The 14,817-nt window shown below is 45.0% G+C and overlaps 1 protein-coding gene across 1 annotated transcript in view; it reads left to right on the top strand.

Moving 5' to 3' along the window:
• TRAPPC9 (trafficking protein particle complex subunit 9) overlaps positions 1 to 13,968 on the top strand; it is a 257,231-nt gene extending 243,263 nt beyond the window's left edge. Inside the window, exons 22-23 of the mRNA XM_088676018.1 lie at positions 8,036 to 8,259; positions 11,761 to 13,968. Coding sequence (XP_088532144.1) covers positions 8,036 to 8,259; positions 11,761 to 11,940 — 404 coding nt within the window. The 3' untranslated portion in view covers positions 11,941 to 13,968. The remainder of the gene's footprint in view (positions 1 to 8,035; positions 8,260 to 11,760) is intronic.
• The last annotated feature ends 849 nt before the right edge of the window (positions 13,969 to 14,817 follow it).

The following is a 14,817-nucleotide window of genomic DNA, read 5'->3' as shown; positions in this document are numbered from 1 at the left end:
CATATTTTTTTGTATTTCTAAGTGTATTTGATACAGTGTTATTCCATTTTGGTGTGTTTTTGAGCTAAGAAACACGTTACAAAATTCAAAGGTGCAGAATCTGAAGAAGAATTGCATTCTGATCAGTCCAGAAGGTGCAGATCAAGCCAATTCACCTTGAAATAAATAGAAATCAAAATTCTCCAGCTAGCCCCCTATATGGGTCATGCCAGTAACCCCAAATACCTTGATAAGGTCACCAGAATGCATAACCATAACTGGTTTACTCCCAAGTGAGTGGGGTTAGATTGCAGTGTCGTTTACCGGAGTCATATACCAGCCCAGGTTCTATACCATACAGTGGGTAGTATCCAACAATGTAGAATAATAGTACTGTAGACTTGGAAGGGACCCTGGGGTTCATCTAGTCCAACCCCCTGCAATGTAGAAATGCACAGCTGTTCCATACTGGGATCAAACCTGCAACCTTGACGTTATCAGCACCACACTCTAACCAACTGAGCTATGCACGCTGGTTCCATTACTGCAAGGACTTCCAACAGTACAACATAATTTCCTCCTCTTCTACTCCCTCTAAATCTGTTCTGACGGTTTCCCCAACTCTCAGGAGCAACTTTGGGGAGGGTGCAGGAGGCATTCAAGGAGGAGAGAAGGAGAAGTCCTGTTGTGCAAATGGAAATCCTTGCACTAACAGGACTACTTCATTGGATCCCACCTATTTAAACAATAAAAGCACCATAAAAAGAAACTACATCACAATTCAGAATCATAACACAATGGTTTAAGCAGCAAGAGTATATAAAAAAGTCTTTGTCTAGTGCAGTGATGGCCAAACTTGGCCCTCCAGCTGTTTGGGAACTACAGTTCCCATCATCCCTGACCACAGGTCCTGTTAGCTAGGGATGATGGGAGTTGTAGTCCCAAAATAGCTGGAGGGCCAAGTTTGGCCATCACTGGTCTAGTGCCTACAAAATATTGATGTTGGTTCCCCACAAAACTTGCTGGAGTAAGAGTTCCAGAAACAAGTTTCCACAGATGGGAAGCAACTCTCTGCGGTTCCCATTAGTCTCACTTTGTCACTTTGACACAACTTTGGTATGCAAGCAGGCTGATGTGGGAGCAGGTGTTCTTTAAGCACCCAGCTGTGTAAAATGGCATTTCTTAAAGCAAACATGTAGCTTCCATTTGGTTTTGCAGTGAGGATGTCTGAGCCAGACAGCCCTCAAAGCCCAGGGAGCTAAGCATTTTTCTTTCCAGTGAACATCACCCAGTGCGAAGATTTAATTGAAGAAAGTTGTGCGGCATCCAAACCTCTACAACAGTCAAGAGATTGAACTGCTCCAAAAGCAAACACTGATCAAACACTTTGCCAAGGATGGATTTGGGAATTAAATGTGAACTGATGAATGAAAGGAAGCTAATGGAATCAAAGTGAACAAGTTAAAACAGCAAAACCATGCTTTTGAAATAGACTTTTCCTTTCTTTCTTTGTAAAAAGGTAAAGGGACCCCTGACCATTTGGTCTAGTTGCGGACGACTCTGGGGTTGCGGCGTTCATCTTGCTTTATTGGCCAAGGGAGCCGGCGTACAGCTTCCGGGTCATGTGGCCAGCATGACTAAGCCGCTTCTGGTGAACCATAGCAGTGCATGTAAACATCGTTTACCTTCCCGCCGGAGCAATGCCTATTTATCTACTTGCACTTTGACATGCTTTTGAACTGCTAGGTTGGCAGGAGCAAGGACCAAGCAACGGGAGCTCACTCTGTCGCGGGAATTCAAGCTGCTGACCTTCTGATCGGCAAGCCCTAGGCTCTGTGGTTTAACCCACAGCGCCACCCGCATCCCTTCTTTCTTTGTACCAAGCACATAATTAATAGCGGCATTGAACACTTATTCCTATCTTATTAAGATTAAGATAGGATTTTCCAACTCTATGGACTCGCTCTAGCATGGAATCCCAATGCAGAACCAAGACCAGAAACTGATATATCTGAAGAAGTGTGCATGCACACGAAAGCTCATACCAAAATAAAAAACTTAGTTGGTCTTTAAGGTGCTGCTGGAAGGAATTTTGATATTCAATAGAAATTTGAGGTTTTTAAGCAGAGGTTGGATGTCCATCTACCATGGATATTTTAGTTGAGATTGCAGGGAGTTGGACTAGATGACCCTCGGGGTCCCTTCCAACTCTACAATTCTATGAATTTCCATAGACTTTGGCTGCAGGGGGGGCTAAAAAGAACAACCCTTGGAGCATTTTGATATTTTATGTGGAAAGCCAACTTGTTTGTTTGCTTTAATTTGAAGGGAGGCATATAAATTTATGAAATAAATTCAATATATGTGAAAGGGCACTTTGAGAGAGAGAGAGGGATTGTTAACCATAATGTACTGTCTGACCTTTCAGTGAAAATTGTAAACCACAATGGTCCTTGGATCCATGCATATGCAATGTGGAGTCGCTCTGTCTCATGGCGGGAGCCCTGGTCTCTCTCCATGGCAAGAGCCCAATATATTTTGCCCTGAAGTTAGAGTAGAAAGCCATTTTTTAAAATATCCAAAAAACTTTAAATGTCAATAAGGAATTATAGGGCTGCGGTCATGTCCTTATGTTAAGGGTGAGTTACCTAAATTGCATTCCACATTATAACTTTTTTCAAGGGGTGGGTGTGGGATACTTGTTACAGTTTATAGTTCCACCCATTATTGCTAGAATTTGGCATAACCTCATTGCCATTCCCCATATTCTGTTCCAAGCTCAGGATGAATTGTAAGCAAAGAGGAAGGAAGGAAGGAAGGAAGGAAGGAAGAAGGAGGGAGGGAGGGAGGGATGAAAGAGAGAGAGAGAGAGAGAGAGAGAGAGAGAGAGAGAGAGAGAGAGAGAGAGAGAGAGAGAGAGAGATTGAGGTCACTTTTCTAACCTAATAAAATGGCAAGCACAGCTGGTATCATAGATCTTAATGTGTGCTCTTACAACTCACTACACAGAAGCCAATAATGGCAGTGAAACACTTGTTTAAACATTTCACATCTTTTTTTAAAAAAAATCCATACATGATTCATCTCACCTAGATATACCTGTTGCTTTGCTGTTATTTTTAAGCAAAGGGTCTTCCTTAATAATAAATTTGCAGTAGAAATAGCAGCATAATGCTATCACTATAATTACTAGTAGTTGGCACTTAACACCAGCCGGGTTCTACAATGCGCTGTGAGTATCAGTTTTGATTTTATATTTCAGTGGAGAGGAGAGCAAATAGCTGTCAGTAGGCATGATTCTTAGTAAGATTTAAAGGCTTACTCCTGTATATGTTCAAGATTACAGAAAAACTGTAATGCGAGTGAACCGTCTCACCCTGTCCAGCTGCAGTATCATGAATACCTAATTAGTACATAGGATGAGAGAGTCTTGCATTTGTGTGCGCAGCTAGACTGGTGACTGGGAGCGGCCGCTGAGACCACATAACACCGGTCCTAAGAGACCTACTTTGGCTCCCAGTACATTTCCAAGCACAATTCAAAGTGTTGGTGCTGACTTTTAAAGCCCTAAACGGCCTCGGTCCTATATACCTGAAGGAGCGTCTCCACCCCATTGTTCAGCCCGAACACTGAGATCCAGCGCCGAGGGCCTCCTGGCGGTTCCCTCACTGCGAGAGGCAAAGCTACAGGGAACCAGGCAGAGGGCCTTCTCAGTAGTGGCACCCGCCCTGTGGAACGCCCTTCCATCGGAGGTCAGGGAGATAAACAACTACCTGACATTTAGAAAACACCTAAAGGCAGCCCTGTTTAGGGAAGTTTTTAATCTGTGATGTTTTAATGTATTTTGGTATTTGTTGGAAACCCAGCCAGATGGGCGGGGAATGAATAAATAAATAAATAATAAGTACTGTTAGCATGAGGTCCCAGAAGGGTTGGCCATGAGGAAACATGGACCACATGCTACAAAATATTTTCCCACCCCTGGCCTATGTATCCCAACATCCTCTTCCCAAAAATGAACAACTAGATTCAGGAGTCAGCAAACTTTTTCAGCAGGGGGTCGGTCGACTGTCCCTCAGACCTTGTGGGGAGCTGGACTATATTTTGAAAAAATAATAATAATGAATGAATTCCTATGCCCCGCATATAACCCCACATATAACCCAGAGATGCATTTTAAATAAAATGACACATTCTACTCATGTAAAAACACGCTGATTCCTGGACCGTCCATGGGCCAGATTTAGAAGGCAATTGGGGCCAGATCCAGCCCCCGGGCCTTAGTTTGCCTACCCATGAACTAGAAGCTTCTAGAAGAAGAGGAAGAAGAAGAGTTTGGATTTGATATCCTACTTTAGCACTACCCAAAGGAGTCTCAAAGCGGCTAACCTTCTCCTTTCCCTTCTTCTCCCACAACAAACACTCTGTTAGGTGAGTGAGGCTGAGAGTCTTCAAAAAAGTGTGACTAGCCCAAGGTCACCCAGCAGCTGCATGTGGAGGAGCGGAGACGCGAACCCAGTTCCCCAGATTACGAGTCTACCACTCTTAACCACTACACCACATTAGAAGCCCACCAGGAGAGCATGAAAACAACAACCCTCCTCAGCACATGGTTTTCAAAGGTTGCCATACTATCTCTGAACCTGGAAGTCTCATTCAGCTATCATGGCAAAGAGCCATTGACAGGCCTGTCCTCTGAACTGTCATTTCTGCCTTTAGCAGTTCTTGGGCCCATTTAAGTGTTTGTAGTCATTCAATGTGTAGAGTTGGCCTGATCTGAGAAATGATTGTGCGTGGTGTGAAACATGGGGGCAGGCACAATCTTCCTCCCCGGATTCAGCTTGAAGGCCAGAGAATAAACACGCCGTGCAGGTCATGGATTGGTTGGACACAGAGGAATAGTGGGAAGAACCAGCCGGGGAACCGCCAAGCAGCGGCGGAGCATATGCCCGCACTGCCCAGGGCAGGCGCACTCCCAAGGGGGGCTGGGCGCGGAGGGTGCCTCCCAGACGCAGGATAGCTGTTCAGGTGCACGGAGTAGCATGTATGCCCTGCAGCCGCAGGCAGAGCGAGCAGCCCACAGGGGCGGAGCGAGCCGCCAATGGCGGACATTCGGCGCGCCGCCCACCCACGACTCCCAAGCCTCCCCCCACTGTCAAAACCAAGGGGGAAGGGGGGGAATGCCACCGGCCAAAGCGACGCAGCTGCCCCTTCCCCCGATGGCTCAGGGTAGGCTTGGGAGTCGCGGGCGGGCAGCATGCCAAATGTCACCCCCTCAGCGAAGACACCCAGGGCGGTCCGCCCCCACTACACACCCTTCCTCCACGCCTGCCGCCAAGAGAAGAAGACTCAGAGCCCATGGAGTGGTGGTGGCACAATGATAATTGGGCAGAGGGAGAAGACTGTGAAGAGGAGGTGTCGGAAGCTGAAGAGGTAACAGGGCTTAGTGAACAGGGAGAGTCCGTGGTAGAGAGAAGTCCAGAATCAGAAGCTGAAAAAGAATGGGATGAGGGAGGCCAAGAAGCACAGATGAGTCAAGCTGGTAAAGAGCCATAGGTGTCTTCCCCTCCTGCTATGACAAGCTCGCTTCCGCCACTTGTCTCCCAGAACCAGCAGAGGCATGTAAAGGGCAGAGGAGAGCTTGGCTGCACGCAGGCATAGTCTACAATTGCTTGGGGAAAGCCCTGGAGAGGAAGGGAAGGGACTTAGAAAGTGTCTTGGCAACTGATTCAAGGGGCCAGACCTACCAGGGATGAGCTGCTGTGTTCATTAGCCTTGACACTCAGCCAAGCCTGTGAAGATCGTGTTTCTGCTAATAAAGGGTTAACTCCAACTTTGAACAGTGCGATTTACTGCTGGTTTGCTCTTTTGACAGTGCAGTCTCTGCTGCACACAACCCTTCCTCCCGTGAAAGGCATTCATAGCCATTGTGTTCCTCCCCTTCTGGTTGGACTTTCTGCAGTGATAGTCAACTTCACTTTCTTCTCGTTTTCTGAAATGTTAACGGTCATTTTTTAAAAAACTTACCTGAATCCGAGCAAGATGAATATAGCACTCACCATTTAGCTGCTGTACTAAAGATGTAGAGCTTCTGCATGTTAGAGCCAACAGCGATTTACTCCCAAAGCAACACCAAGAGTAATTTCAGCTTTTATATGCCATCTGTGCTAGCAAGTAGCAACGATAGCAACAGGACTCTGTGCACGAAGCTCTTTCTTCCATTTGGTGCTGGAAAATATGAAAACAGGTCCATGTGGTGCAATGGGCTTCTTCTGTGTCCAGGGAAGAATGAAACTTTGAAATACTTTTGATGTTCCCATTTGACCGTCTCTGAATGTGCCTTATCGTAATATTCTGCTACTCACATAGGCTTGTGCAAACATACTTTGATCATTTGACAGGAATTTACACTTTTATAGGTGGCTAGTGCTGCGGCTGAGTTCAGGAAATAATTAGTGCCTCTACACATAATACGCCCTAAATCAATCAGACTAATTGGCTGTGAAGAATATGAAATAAATTGGTTTGATTAGAGGTTACTGTCTTGTGACCTTTATAGTTTAATTGGCTATGGAGCAATGATGCTTGGAACAGTTGCAAAGTGTTGTGATGTTGGGTACCAACAGAAGAAAAGGGAAAGTTATGTTTTGTTCATCATTGTTGGGAGCGCAGGTTGTATGGGCCACCTGACTAGTCAGCTTTCAATAAAGGTTTGATAGTCCATTGTCGATTCTGAATGCCAGTTTCAATTGTTTGGCACTAGCAAGAACATATCACAGATCTTCCGTATTACTTCTCATTTGGCACTGTGATACATTTCACAAGAGGAAACATTTCAATTTTATTTATTTATATAAAAAAATACTTTATTTTTAGGATGCTGAAAACAGGCACTAGCTGGATAGCTCAGTTGGTGTGGTGCTTACAACACCAAGGTCACAGGTTCAATCCCCATAAGAGACAGAAAAGAGGTTTAAAGACTGTCTCAAGGCAAATCTTTAAAAATGTAGTGTAAACCCTGACAACTGGGAAACACTGGCCTGCGAGCGCTCCAGTTGGAGAACAGCCTTTACCAAAGGTGTCATGAGCTTTGAAGAAACTCTCAGGACGCAAGGGAGAAACATGCTAAGAGGAAGGCACGCTTGGCAAATTCACACTGTGATCAACTCCCGCCTGGAAACCAATGTCCCCACTGTGGAAGGACATGTGGATCCAGAATTGGCCTCCACACAGTCACTTACAAATTTACTGTTAAGACTGTTCATGGAAGACAATCTTACTCGGCTACGAGTGATCGCCAAAGAAGAAGAAGATACCTGCATGGTAGGGGGTGGGCTAGATGTTTCTCAGGGTCCCTTCCAACTCTATGATTCTGTGTGATATCAGTGACTCCTCTCCTGTACGTGAACCATGTGCAAAGTGGGGGAAACGTCACTTTCAGTCTCTTTTCCAGAGATGTGTGTGACTTTGCGAAGACAGCTGCTAGTGAGTAGGGTTGCGATAAAAGAAGCATGCTTCCATCTTCCCACTCATATTGCAGAGTAAAAAAAAAATGGAAAACAGACTGAGTGCGTGCTGAGGGAAAAAACCTAGGCAAGCTTTTCTTAGTATAGTAGCATATAGAAAGCTGTTTTCCTTTGCTTACTGGGTACTGGTGAATATACTGTATGTGTTACACTGCAAATTTGGCTGTACATACTCTGCTCCTAAAAGTCACCCTGAAAACCAGGTGGCTTATTCCTGGCATTGCCCAAATGTCTATGTAGGGGCCCAGTGTGTTGGTTCTAGAACCAACAATTCAAAACTCATAAGTCATTATGAGTCTTCTCCCAAACATAATCACAAGGTGTTGAAAGTCATGATAAAGGATGATAAAGCTCAATGTTTACATACTACTGTATAGAGAAATGTTTTATACATTGCTGGGTAGATGTGGTTCAGGTGTGTGAACTTTCCAATTTTAGTTGGTTTGTTTTGGTGCGGTGAGACCGATAAGGATTCAAAGTTCCTGAAGGACAACTTATTGAGTTTGTCATTTTGGGTCTTTTCTTCGCAGATGTGTCGGTGGAGGGAAAGCTCTGCGACTGCGATGTTGTAGCAGATTGCACAGTCGGGGACACGGTGAAGCTGGAAGTGAAGCTTACCAACTGGAGCAAGCGCAGTGTAGGCCCCTTCTCTCTCACGGTAATCCCCTACCAAGATTACCAGAATGGCGTCCACAACTACGATCTCCAAGATGGCATCACTTTCGTTGGATCCAACACCCTATATATTGATACGGTAAATCCATAAATGACCATATGCTGTCTGGTTCTGTGTTAGAATGTTGAAAAGATAAGCACAAGTTTTCTGTGAAAGGTATTTTGGCATACCTCATCCATTGCATTACAGATCAAGAAGTAGACGTGCTGGCAGTGGCGAATGGTGCCAGGACGAGCCAAGACGGACTGCGCATGTCTGCACATGTGCAGTCCATCCGGGTTGGTGCTGCTGCTCTGCTCGGCCAGCGCACTCTGAAGCAGAGCATGCTACGGAGCAGTTTGCTGCTGCCGCCTGGCAACCCGCTCTGTAGCGCGCTCTGCTTCTTCCTGCTCAGGTGGAGGAGGCGAGGGGTGGGCCAGGGGCTGTAGGTGCTGCCCCCCGCACGTTGCCCCCGCCAAGAGTGGAGCTAGGGGCGACCCACCCCCTTTGCCTCCCTTGCTACAGCCTGAGTGCTGGATATATCTGCTTCCTAGAGGGTATCCCAGAGCTTATGCTAAAAGAGATACCTATTTCAGCCACCTTTTAAAAATCTAAACTTAAGAAAAAGCTTTAGCATTCTAACTTTCTGTTTAGAATTTACTGTTTTATGCATGGTCCCCTGCTGAATCATAGAATCGTAGAATTGGAAGGGGCCATGGGGTCATCTAGTCCACCCCCTGCAATGCAAGAGTCCTCCAACCAACGTGAGCCCCGAACCCACAAACCTGAGATTAAGAGTCTTGTGCTCTACCAACTGAGCTATCCAGTCTCATCCAGCATGCTACAGTAACGTGCTTGACTCCTGGTCCACACATGGGAAAGAGGTTGCAAAGTGGCAAGTGGTGCCCTCCTTCCTCAAAGTACTTATGGGAAGCACTTGTGGAAGGAAATCGCAAATGTTTGTACACTGTGTTTGATGAGTGGCTTGAACTGTACAAGTTAAGTCAAGTTTGCCAAGTTCAATTTTCTCCTCTGACATAAATTGTGATTGAATTGGAGTGCCAGCAACATCATCACCACCACCACCACCACCATAATTGCAGAGCAGCTTTTCAGCTGATTTCTTGAAGAAAGCCTTCAGGAAGCAGGGATCATTCCCTTTGGGGTGCCTCCACCATTAAGGTTGCTGGTGGAAGTAAATGTTTGAGGTTCCCCAAGTTGGAGATACAGTAGAACTTGGCAATGAGCCTACAAAACCAAGAGAGAACTGTTTGAAGGGGCCAGAGTGCCGTAGGTAAAATTGTTCCACAAAGGGAGAGGAACACAGTGTTCAGGTGTTTACATGCTAATTCCATAAGCCTCCAACCTGTAATAGAGGAATTTGAGTGCTTGGTACTAAAAGAGAACATAAAACTTCTAAGAAGGCTAGTGGAACAGTGAGAACCAGGGAAATATGGTTATCCTTGGATATGAGCTCTATAATATAGACAGGGCAGAGGAATATACATGTGCACAGAATGGTGATGGATGCTGCTCTCATCCCAAACCCTTGAGATGAAGAAAGACATCAAGGCAGTAACTGAAGGAGAAAATGTTGCATTAATGGGTGATTTCAGCTGCCTGCACATCGACTGGGTGAATGTAGTGGCTCTTGTTATATTATTATTGCAGCCACTGCTGGAAACTGAAAACTAACCCCCTGAAAGGAGATGAAGAAAAGATGAATTGGAGCCGAGTCACACATTTCATCTCTGTGAAACGTCTCCACTGTGCACTTAAGTGCTCTTTTCACATTAGAAATGCAAATCCGAACTGCAAGTGAAGTTAACCTTGTATTTGAAAAGACGTATCTCATGCACACGCACTCATTAGGAAGCCGAGATTGGCTGTGCTTCTTGTTGAGTGGGCTTTCACTACCAAACCTGGGTCTATATGATGTGATAAATGAAAGGCCCTTGGAGAGCAGTCAGGGAAGTCCAAACCAAACCTCTTTACGGAGTATTGCTAGACCAAAAGCTAATCTGATTTTGCCTCAGTTGGTTGTTTAAACTATATCTAAAACAGCCGCCAGAGGCAGAGGATGCTTAGCTCTCCGGTTTCTGCTATTTGGATTCTTCAAGTGCTACAGCAGGGTGACCCTAACAAAATAATTTGGGCATTCATGGCTTAATCACTTTTGTGCTTACTGCTGCTCTTTGTTCCAGAATCAAAGCTATGAGAGAGCCCAGTTCTTCCCCCTCCCCCTAAACCCCCACTTTCCCCTTGATTGATGTTCCCTTTGGGATTCTTTTGGCTGCCTAAATCCAGCTACTTTAGTAATAACCCTTTCACTTTGTGCCAATACGCCCCCCCCCCGCCGCCCCCGGAGTAATATGTCACAAAAATTTAAAACCAGTGCAATTCTTTGCAGCTCTCATCCTGTCTGTAACAACCTGCAACTCATCTTTCTACACGTCCCCATTTTTACCACTGATAGTCTCCAGACTTGTAGTTTCAATCGGATCTTTGATAATAAAGGGACGCCAGAGCTTGGTTTCAGTGATCCATCTGAATTTTGGAAGAACAAATAGGACCCACGACAAAGTTTTGCAGTGAATCTTTATTCACTCCAGGATACATCGCCATAAACAGCAGCAAAGTTCACAGGCACACGGTCAACCCTCTTCTCCTCCCAAATGCAGGCTAATTGAGCAGGCCAGTTCCCTCTTGTTTCTCACCCCACCTCCAGTTTTGTCGTCTCCCACTCCCACTCACAAAAGAAAAAACACCTTGACATGTTGGAAACCCTGGAGTTTCATAGGCCATTTAGGGTTTTTTTTCAAAATGATTGGTTTCCTTTAATTCACCATCTTCTATGTTATTAATACATAAGGAGTTGCCACCAAGAAAGTCAAAATTTATGCCCTTAGGTGACCCCATTTCACTTCCTAACGACAGGCACTCAATTACCCATGCTCACTACAGGGCCTTGGACAGGAGTCCTCCCCCAGTTCCACCTGGATATAGGAAGAATAGAACCTGGAACCCTCTGTGTGTAAATGCTTTGCTACTTAGCTATAATCCTCAGCTGCATTTAAAAAACTTTCATCCCCGCCACCCACCGAAATGTTTGGAAGGAACATGATCAGGGGTCTGGAAACCAAGTCTTATGAGGAATGGTTGAGGGAGTTGGGTCTATTTAGCCTGGAAAAGAGGAGACCGAGTGGAGATATGATAGCCATCTTCAAAGGGTTGTCACATGGAGGATGGAGCAAGCTTCTCCTGTTCTGGAGGGTAGGACCAAAACCAGTGGATTCAGGTTTGTCGGAATCTCCTTTCCTGTAAACACCAGGAAGTATTTTCAGGCTGTAAGTGCTGTTTGACTGTGGAACGGTCTCCCTAGGGAGGTGGTGGACTCTCCTTCACTGGAGGTTTTTAAGCAGAAATCGGATGGCTTCTCTCATGTATGATCCACCTGGGATCCCTGCATTGCAGGGGGTTGGACTAGATGACCCCGAGGGTCCCTTTCAGTTCTACAATCCTGTTATTCTAACTATTGATCGGCAGTGTACAGATAATGAATTTTCTACTAAGATAACTCCCTCCCCCCATCTCTTCCAGGTTAAGCCAACAGAAAATTCGGTGTGCATTGGAGCCCTACTCTTTCTGTACACGGGCGATTTCTACTTGAACATCCAGTTCCACGAAGACAACTCCAGCAGGGAGCTTCCCCTCTCGTGGTTTTGCCTGCCCAGTGTTCACATCCGTGCTGCGCAGCCCGTGATCCAAACTAAGATGTAAATGTACCGTATAAAATTGCATTAATCGCCGTGCTCAGGAAGGCTGGGCCTTGCCTCCACTTGACCTTAGTTTGTTGCTTTCCAGTCTGATGTTTTCATTTCTCCCCCTCCCCGTGAAATGCATTCAGATACTTCCCACAATTAGCTGGTAGTTACTGGAAGCTCGTTTTGCTGATTTGAGAAGAAGTGAATGAGTATACCAGGGAACACAATTTTTTCCTTATTTGCATATAGTTCTTTCAGAATGACATTCTTTCTCTTTTCCACAAAGATCTTGCATTGTTGCTGAAATTCCCAATTAGTTTTTAAGATGCAGACTTAAAATGGAGTAACGGCTAGTATATTAATGCTTGTCTAGATCCAATACATTCATGCAATATGACTGCGCTGGGCAGAATTCCTAAAGCCGCTTCCTTGAATTTTCAGCAATATTATAGAAACTTTCAAATATACTGGAAATGCAGGCTTGTAATGCAGACTCCTTTGACCTGCAAACTCGGGTCTAATCAGCAGGATCACATTTGCAATATAAAACCCACACCAACCACAGAAAGCGCTTCATAAAGAAGTGCTTCTTATTTCAACCGCAGAGTGTGCTGTTTATTGGGAAGCAGAAAGTAAATTCCTGTTGACTTCATCATATGCACATTGGGATCTGAATTAATTCAAAATGGTGTTAATCACATATGTTAAATGGCAGCATTGCACGGATATCTCTTGTTTTGGTAGAGGAATTGCTTCTAAGCAAAAGACACAGATATTTGCATGAAGAGTCTCTTTCTCCTCACACCACCTTGTTCCCTAAGTGTGCATTTTCAGGCAATGTAGCTTTTGATCTGGCATCAGCTCACAGTGCTCTGGACTCCTGGGGCAAGAAATTAGGACCATGCACTTCTGTTTAGAGCAGGCATCCCCAAACTGCGGCCCTCCAGATGTTTTGGCCTACAACTCCCATGATCCTTAGCTAACAGGAACAGTGGTCGGGGAAGATGGGAATTGTAGTCCAAAACATCTGGAGGGCCGAAGTTTGGGGATGCCTGGTTTAGAGGTTGCCCAACTAGTGGGAAACTAGAGACATCACCTGCTGAAAATCCCTGCTCTGGCCTCCATTTCAGGATGGCTGTCTATCCTTCTAGGAAGCATTAACCCAATAGCCAGAGAAGTTATTTTGTGCTTTCTTCATCGTGTTGCCAGATGTTTAATGGCATGCTTTCTCCTGCTCCTTGCTTTGGATGGCCAGAAAATATTGTGCTCTCTTGTCTACTAATCCTGATCCTTTATCCTGATTGCGCCCAATAACATTTACAAATGGCCTAATATTTCTGTATCATCTTTGCTCTTCCGTTTCTGAACTCTTTCATAATACTGTACCTGTGTCAGCTCTGAACTGCAGGTGTGTGCATTCTCTCCAGATTGCGGTCCACTCCGCTGCTGCTCTCTGGCAACATCTGCTTCCTAATAGATGCTACTCTGTGCAAGGTGACTTTTGAAGTCTGTTCCATTACAGAAATGTAGGATCTAACCCTCCCCCATGTTAACTTTAACGGATTATCTGCTTTGGCACTCTCCCAGTTTGCCTGCTTGCATGCTCCCGAGTGAGAAAGGGTAACTTTGCAATGCTGAAGATGGTTAAGTTTCTGGCCAGAAGTACAGTTCCTATTGCATTATTTCACAATATCTGTATTCCAAAGGAAGCTGGTGTAACCCCAGCTGTGCTTAATCTCCGATCCATTAACATATTAGATTCCACAATTGCACTTGCAATAGAGTTTAAATGCAGACTGTTTTCCAGCTCTTTCTCCTTTTCTGGAAACGTAGGCAGATTTCCCCCCTCCAAATGGGCCAACTTTCACCTGTAAATCAAATGTAAACCCCAGTTAGATGACTCAAACCATTCTTTGGTTTAAAAACTGTTACAAACTGAGAGCAGAATTTGGTCCGTTGTATGTATATGCTGATACATGCTGGTGAAACTCAAATCATATGTTAAGTTGAACTTGCCAAATAAATATTTGTCCATCTGCCTCCCTCCACTGTGTATGATTTTCCACTGCGGTTTTACTGCTTGTAATTATGTGACACCTCGGCTGCTGTTATCACCTTGTGCCTTAACAGAACAGTATCAAATTACCCCTCGGTCTGGAATTCAATTTCACTCTATTTTATCTAGCAAAATTGGGCTTGTTAAATGATAAAGGAAAACAATAGATGCATATGGACCAATAGGTCTTTTTCTAAAGCAACAACAACCACCATGTCTTTATAGGAAATGTTTCCTGCTTTAAGGAGCTTATAGTCTAAAAACAAAGGAGGAGGAGAGAAGCCCTGGGATATGTGGTAAGAATGCAAGCAAACATGGCTGCACACAGATTTGGCAAAGCTTAAGGTTGAGAGAGCAGGTATATGGGATGAAATAATACAGACCTCGGCAATGCAGAAGCAATGTGAAAGGTGTGAGCGTGAAACTTCGGAAGGCATGAGTGCAAATTTGTGCAGGACCTTTGTTCTGGGTGGACATCTTACCATGAGGTCAGATGAACGAATATCCACTGGTGGTTGTTAAGGGCAGCAGAATGGAAGAGACAGAGATCTGATCCATGGGCACAGGGGTTCCTGGGGAAGCCCTATGAAGATGAATGAGAGCAGCATAAAAGAGTCAGAGGAGCCAGGATGGTATTCTGGCCACCAAGACGGCATCTAATGGGAAAGTAGTATGGAAGCTGGTCTTCAGCCAGGCGTGGTCCTTCGCTAACAAACACATTCCATCTCCTTATACAGTGTTTTAATAGCTGCTCTTATTTATGGTTTTGTATGTTGTTGGGTCCATTTTAAAGGTGCCCTGGCCCTCCCGAGACTACGAAGCAGCCTGAAAACACAA

The sequence above is a fragment of the Zootoca vivipara genome, chromosome 8 (genome assembly GCF_965207765.1).
Source record: "Zootoca vivipara chromosome 8, rZooViv2.hap1.1, whole genome shotgun sequence".
In the NCBI taxonomy this organism is placed as follows: domain Eukaryota; kingdom Metazoa; phylum Chordata; class Lepidosauria; order Squamata; family Lacertidae; genus Zootoca; species Zootoca vivipara.
Note: the sequence above shows the minus strand (reverse complement) of the source record. Positions and strands in the feature narration are given on the sequence as shown.